We start from the raw sequence: 8,038 nt of genomic DNA on the forward strand, positions 1-8,038 counted from the left end.
TCCACCATTAATGATCGCTTTTGGAGCTTCTCTTCTAGTTTAGGATATTAATTTTAGTTTTTATCCATGTACATTTGGACATAAAATGAAAATGCATATACTCATTTGTTTGTTTGTTCTCTTAATAAGATGATCATCCATGAAAAGAGCAGTTACGTTGGGAGTCTTGTTGATATCCTCCCATGCCTTGGTTGAAAGCAAAAACAGAAGAAAACTAAAAAATCATTGAAAATTTTATGAACTTCTCACCCAAACCAAAATTTTTAACTTCTCACCCAAATCAAATACCCAAATCATTTTTTGCCGGTGACCTTCATTGGCCATTCGTTTTTTCTCTTCCTCCGTTTTGGTCCTTCATTTGGCTGGGTTGTGTTCCCTAAATGCATACAGCAGCAACACAAAAAAATTAAAAATAAAAAAAGAAAGTGCCAAAATGATGTCATTTTGGCACCACTACAGGAACCACTACAGAATGGAACGACAGAGGATCCAGACTCCGAATCATACAATCAAATTATAACCATGATTGGCTCACATGCCCAACAATACAATCCAGTCTATCAACATCTCCTGCCAGAATTACTAATACATTTTACTCTTGGAATTAATCCAAGTTTGTTCCACTGCATTTCAAATTTTGTGTATAGTGTATTTAAAGGATCTTATCATGAATAAAGAACAAGTCATTGAATTGTAAACGCTGCTTGGGACAAATCATTTTTAGACAAAACAATAATAACAATTCTAAGGTTTGGTCTGAAATGGTCCTCTTGAAATCACACTTGACCATTTCTTACACACAATACAAAAAAATTCTGGGTTGATATTATAATCCTGTTCTAACTATAAGCGTGCCGGCTCACCTCTTTTTTTCCATATAATCACAATGGTTTAATCTGAAATTATTAATATACTTATCGTTAACGATCTGTTTACAGATTGAGTTGTCAATCATGACGCTTTTATTCTTTGAGACGGCTGATTATAAAAATAAAAGTAATAATAATAGAATTAGTGGAATTTACATTTTTTTGTCTATATATAGGATCTTGAGATTCACTTATACATCTCTAATACCATGTATAAATTCTAAAAGAGTAATGTTATATAAATTAATAAATTTTATATATTCTTTGAAGTTACGTCTATCATTTTATTTATAATTCGGTAATATTTTAGATTACAAAATTTTATTACTACATGTCACGTCTATGAGTGAGAAATTTTATAAATTTTGTGGATTTCTACAATATTTTCCATTCCAAAAACAATCATGGAATAATAGTTAATTACACAATCAGTACAATTTACATGACAATGAACTATATATTTTGCTTCTAATTGTTCTATTTGTTGGCAGTGACAGTGAATGGCTTTTCCTGCAAGAATCCCATGATGGTTCAAGCCAATGATTTCCTCTTTAGAGGTTTCAACATTCCAGGGAACACATCAAACCCTGTAAGGTCTAAAGTCTCCCCAGTGACAGCGGCTCAACTACCAGGACTCAACACGTTCGGTATTGCAATGGCACGTGTCGACTATCTTCCAGGGGGCGTCAATCCTCCTCACTACCACCCTAGAGCCTCTGAGATCTTCACCCTTATAGAAGGCTCTCTCCTTGTTGGTTTCGTTACTACAAATCCCGAGAACCGCCTCATCAGCAAGGTTCTTCAAAAGGGTGATGTTTTCGTCTTCCCAAAGGGACTTATTCACTTCCAGCTGAATTTGGGGAATGAAAAAGCACTAGGAATTGCTGCATTGAGTAGTCAAAACCCGGGAATCATGACCGTAGCAAATGCAGTTTTCGGATCGAATCCGCAGATTTCTAGTGAAGTTCTCACCAAGGCATTCCAAACCGACAAAAGCGTAATCGATCAAATTCTGTCCAAATTCTAAGGGGGCAACAAAAATCAAGTCATGGCAACGTGAACTTAGACTATTAGTGTATTTGTAGTAGTCTTGTGTGGTTTTATTATGTTTCCTTGTTTGTTTGCTTGATGTTAATGTTTCAATTATTTGATTCTATAAAAAACAAATAATTCAATAAATAAAAAATAAAATTCATTCAAGAGTACGGTTTCATTGAGCTTCATTACTAATATTATATATAGAGTTGGATTTCTTTCAAGTTCAAATATAAATTTAAGAAGGCCCCGTAAAGTTCACTATGAGTCTTGTGTCAATAATTCAAATCGTTCATTTTGTAAGCTCCCAATGTATATCATAGGACCGAAGTCAGCAAAATCGCTGCTTTGGGCCCTCAAAAATTGATTAAAAAGAAAGGCCTCAAAAAAAATTTTAGCTATTATATTAGTCCACACACACAAATAACAAACAAACAAAAAAACCAGCATCTAAATTTAAAAGGGCCTGGACAAAGTTGGGTGAGATTCAAACTAAAAAATAGTTTGATGTAGTGAACTACTTAAAACTATTGAATGATTGTTTTATCTCAAAATAAATAAATAAAAATAGAAAAACAAAAAGAAAAAAAAAGGAAAAGAAAAAATGGGGGATTGTATGGTGAATTATTTCAAATTAACGGATGATTATTTCCCAAATACATGATTTTTTGTATAGAATACAATTAATTATACAAATTATAATTGTTTCTAAAAAAAAACTTTTCAAATTTCAATTGATTAAATCATACCTTTGATCAATTAAGTTACCAGGAAAATTGAATGGATTAACAATGATAAGTTAGATTATGCCGATTTATCATGTGTTTTGGGTAAAGCAGAGCCAGAATCTTTGAACCATATTCTACTATGGTGCTCCTTTGTGTGGCAGGTATGGTCAAGTATAATTGATTGGTGGGGGCTGTGTTGGGTAATGCCAGGGTCTGTTGATGGTTTGTTACAATGATGGATGGGTTGGAAGTTCAAATGGAAGGTGAGGCATGTTTGGAGAGCGCTATCAGTTGTCGTGATTTGGTTTGTGTGGTTATTTAGGAATGATTGCATCTTTTTTGGTACCCAACCAATGATTGAGGTAGATAATCAAAGTTAGGATTGCGCTTTTGATAAAAGCTCATCATATTGGTTATGACTAGACAGTTAATGAAATTGTGCGGAGCTTTCAGCAGGTGAAGAGGTGTATCTGAGATTTGCTTATTGCAGGGGTGAAGCAGTGAAAGTGTCAATCTGCGGATGGTTGCTGGTATGGATTTGCTGGTGTTTTACTTGGCTTGGTCTGTAGTGTCCTTTTAACTCGATTTTGCTGGTTGGGTTCAGTGTGATAAGAAATGCAGTTTTTGGATCAAATCCACACAAAAATACATAAAAATACAAACAAAAGAATTGATAAATACAGAATGTTTAAACTTTTACTGAAATAGAATTAAAAATAACATATAATCTAAAAACTAAAGTCTTAACACCAAAGCAAAATCAAAGTTTAAAACAATCATCCCATAAGACTAAATCACAAGTCTATTAAGTAGAGTTAAAACAAAAAATTAAAAACAACATAAACATCTGATATAGCTATATAGGCATAATAGTAAAACTTGACTCAAGAACATATGAGTGGCAAACTAACAACCTATCACATTGCCAATATCTATTGTCAAACTTGAAATATTTAAAAAATAAATAAACAATTAAGTGAATCAACTGAATTTTGTACTCAACTAACTTCATTATATATTTAATATATATTATGTTTAATATGCAAAACTTTCAGTCGGTTTCGGTTTAATTCAGTGCACAATGTGCCTAAACCGGTATCGAACCAAAGATTGAAAAAAATTAATATTAAAAACCGCACAAATCAATTTATATTAAAAAACCAACCAAATGTAACCGGTTTGGTTCAGTTCAACTAGTTTGGTCGGTTTTTTCGATTTTTCTTACATCCCTACCCACAATAGATCACCACAAAGTAGGGGTGTAACTCAGTCGGATTCAGATAGGTTGAGAGATTGTTCAAGCCTAACCCAAGTTGTATTGAGAGCTGCCCAAGCCCGTGTTAAACATATTGATGCAATAGCTTCTAGTTCAGCTTTAGCTCTAAACTCAGATTCAGTTGCAGATCCACATGTAACTGCTTCAACTGCAATTTCATCTCATCAAATCTGTTAGGAGGTGGTTATAACGAACTAAAACAAAGCAAGTGTGGATTGTATCTTGAGAGGATGTAAAGTACAATATAGAGGAGATGTATGACTCTATTTTGTATATTCTTGAATAATAAAAAATATAGAGTATTGATTCATGACTTTTTTCATGGTATCAGAGCTCTTGGCTTCTTCAACTCTAAGTTCTTTCTCTTCTTTCATGGTTTCTACTTCTCTTCCTTCGAATCTCTCTTTGTTGATTTCTAATCTTTCCTCGTTTATCACAGTTAAACTTGATGCCTCAAATTTTTTGATCTGGAAAAATCAAATGCAGAATATTTTGACTGCAACTAGTCTTCTTGGCTTCATGTCCACAAATGAAAATTACAGATACTTCTAGTTCATAGATTGATAATCCTGCATATCTGTAGTAAAAGATTGTTGATGCTCAGTTGCATTACTGCAACTCTCTCACCTACAATCTATTCATCTGTTCTTCATCTTGATAATTGTTCTGAAGCATGGACTGCACTACATAAACGATTCACCTCTCTCTCTCGATCTCATGTTCATCAGTTCAAGAACAAGTTAAACAATATTACGAAGAAAACTGATTCAATGAAGGATTATCTGTCTAAGATCAAAGATCTAGTGAGTCAACTGGCTCTTGCTTCACCCTTTATTGATAACGAACATCTTGTTCTTCTTACCTTGAATGGTTTTCCAGATGAGTATGATGCCTTTAAGACCACAATTTGAGCTAGATCCGAATATATTTCTATGGATGAACTGACTTCTCTTCTCATTTCTGAAGTCATACATGTTGAATCTAAACATCATAAACTCTCCATACTAAGCCTACGGTGGCCTTTTCTTCTGTTTGTGGTTCTTTGATTTCCAATCACAGAGGTCATTCTTCTGGATTCAAAGGTCGATCTTCCAGAGGAGGTCGAGGTGGTCGATCTCATGGATCGTATTCCTTCAATAACTATTCCAATTTCTCAGGTGCTCAAACTGTTTCCAGTTTTTCCAAATCTCATAATGGCCGAGGTTTTTCTAGACGCAGAGGCAGATCTTCTTCTTCTCTGACTTGTCAAATTTGTGGTGGACATGGTCATTCCGCATTGGATTGCTGGTATAGAATGGATCCACAGTTTCAATCTTCTAGTCATCAGCAGAATAATTCTACTTCTAGAGCTTTTGTTGTCTCAACTCAGTCAGCTTCTTCTCCTCCACGTGCTCCTTGGTACTTAGACTCTGCTGCTATAGGTCATATCACTCATGATCTGCATAATCTTAGTTGTTCGCAGCCCTATCAAGGATCTGATCAAGTCACCATAGGCAATCGTACTATAGTCCCTATTCCCAACACTAGTAAAGGCTTGCTTCATACTCCTCATTTTTCTTTTAAATTGAACAATATTTTGCATTCTCCTTCTATCTCTTCTAATCTTTTCAGTTCACAAATTAACTAAGGATAATAATTGCCTTGTCACTTTTGATGCCTCTAAATTTGCTATTCAAGACAAGGATTCAAGGAAAATTCTTCATCAGGGTTCTAATACCAATGGCCTATATCAGTTCCATAGTACTTCTTCATATGTTGCTGGTGTTCCACCTGTTTTGCATGCTTACTTTAGTGCATCTCATAATTCTACATTTGTGCCTTCCTTTGTTTGGCATAATAGATTAGGTCATCCATCTTTGGTGAAGTTTAATCATCTCAAGCCTTGTTTGGCTATTTCTAACAATACAATAAACACTGTTCGTATTGATTGTTGCATAGCTAAGAATCATAGACTCCCATTCCAATTGTTCAATTCCATTGTAATGCACCTCTTTCTTTTATTCACAGTGATGTATGGAGGCCATATACTTCTAGTTCTGATTACAAATATTATTTGCTTTTTGTTAATGACTACAGCAAGTTCACTTGGCTTTATCCATTAGCCTATAAAAGTGAAGTCTATGATAAATTCATTAAGTTTAAGGCTTATGTTGAGAAACAGTTTTACCTCATTTGCAAATGTTGTGAACTAATGGAGGTTCAGAATTTTTTACCTCCAAAATGCAAACATTTTTGAGAACTCAAGATGTTGTTCATCAACTCTCTTGTCCTTACACTCCTTCTCATAATGGCATTGTAGAGAGAAAGCACAGGCACATTATTGAAATTACAACTGCTCTTCTTCATCATTCATCTGTGCCATTGAAATATTGGTTTGATGCTATAGCCATTGCTACTTTTCTTATAAACAAAATGCCATCCTCTAAACTTGGTCATAAGTCACCATTTGAAATGCTTTTTCAATCCATTCTAGATTATTCCTATTTTTGAATTTTTGGTTGTCAATGCTTTCCTTGGCTTAAGCCTTACCATCCACACAAATTACAACCAAAATCTATGTCAGGTGTTTTCATTGGCTACCATCTTTTTGCTAAAGGATATCGATGTCTTGATCCTCTCACTGGTAGAATCTACTTGTCTAGACATGTAATCTTTAATGAACATATTTTTCCTTTTGCTTCCTCTTCATCTTCTTCACAGTATACATCACCATCTTCTCTTGCTGCCATACAGTCATTTTTCTGGTTTTCACCCTCTCAGCCCTCTGTCTTTTCTTCTGAGCCTTCAGCTTCAGTTCATTCCTTTTCCCACAATTCAGATTCTCCTGCTGTTTCTTCTTATTCTTCTTCTTCTCTTCCATTAGCTTTCCCTTCTCCTTCATTAGTGTCTTCTCCACAAGGTCTTACAGTTCCTATTACATCTATTACATCCATTGGTGTTGATTTACCTTTTTCACCTCCTCCACCTGTGCCTTCTAATAAGCATCTCATGGTTACCAAGTCTAAGTCTGTATCTACCCCTCACTATTTGGTTACTACTTGTTCCTTCTGTGCTTCACTCTACTCTGACTCAGAACCACCTTTTTACAAAAAAGTTTTGCTCTCTCCTATCTGGCATAGAGCTATGCTCGAAGAATTTTCTGCTCTTCAAAAGCAACAAACTTGGTCCCTAGTTCCTCTTCCATGTGCCAAAAATTCCATAGGATGTAAATGGATTTTCAAAGTTAAAAAGAACTCAGATGGCACAATTGCTAGGTATAAAGCTCGGTTAGTGGCCAAAGGGTACCTGCAGTAAAAGGGTATTGACTTTCATGAAACATTTAGCCCAGTGGCTAAGCAACCAACAATCAAAACTCTAATTTGTCGTGTCCTTCACCACAATTGGTCTCTCAAACACTTGGATATTTCCAATGCTTTTCTCCATAGCATTCTTGAGGAGGAAGTGTTCATGCTTCAACCACCAGGATTCATCTTCTCCTAGTCATGTATGTAAGCTTCACAAGGCCTTATATGGCTTAAAACAAGCTACAAGAGCTTGGTATTCTACATTCTCTGCCTTCTTGTTGTCTCAAGGATTCACCAATAGCAAATATGACACCTCCTTATTCATTCAAAGAACATCCACCTTAGTGACTTATCTGTTAATCTATGTAGATGATATTTTGATCACTAGGAACAACTACAATCATATTCATACTCTCATTACACAATTGCATGGTGCCTTTTCTATGAAAGAATTGAGGGACATTTTCTACTTCCTTGGAATTTATGTTCAACCTACAGCCTCAGGTTATCTCTTATCTCATCAAAATATGCCAAAGATATTCTCCTTAAAGCTGGACTATCCTCTTGTAAGCCTTGCCCCTCTCCTATATCTATCAAGCCTAGTAATCCTCCTAATGCTTCCCTCCCATTTCATAATCATGCTCTTTACAGAAATATTGTTGGGGCATTACAATACTTGACTATCACTTGACATGATCTCTTTCTAGCTGTTAATCAAGCTTGTCAATATATGCATTCTCCTACAATGGAAAATTTTGCTGTAGTCAAGAGAATTCTCAGATTTGTTCAAGGCACACTTACTCATGGCTTGAATTTTACTCCCAGTACTTTCGATGTTCATGGGCT

General features: G+C 35.1%; 1 protein-coding gene across 1 annotated transcript; it reads left to right on the plus strand.

Moving 5' to 3' along the window:
- Positions 1–1,341: 1,341 nt before the first annotated feature.
- LOC114289465 (putative germin-like protein 2-1) lies at positions 1,342–7,261 on the plus strand (the record flags this gene model as incomplete). The annotated part of the gene is made up of 1 exon (XM_082881112.1): positions 1,342–7,261. A coding segment is annotated over one exon (555 nt), but the record flags the coding sequence as incomplete, so codon positions are not given.
- Positions 7,262–8,038: the final 777 nt, after the last annotated feature.

The sequence above is a fragment of the Camellia sinensis genome, chromosome 7, assembly GCF_055761805.1.
Source record: "Camellia sinensis isolate YWXY chromosome 7, ASM5576180v1, whole genome shotgun sequence".
Classification (NCBI taxonomy): Eukaryota; Viridiplantae; Streptophyta; class Magnoliopsida; order Ericales; family Theaceae; genus Camellia; species Camellia sinensis.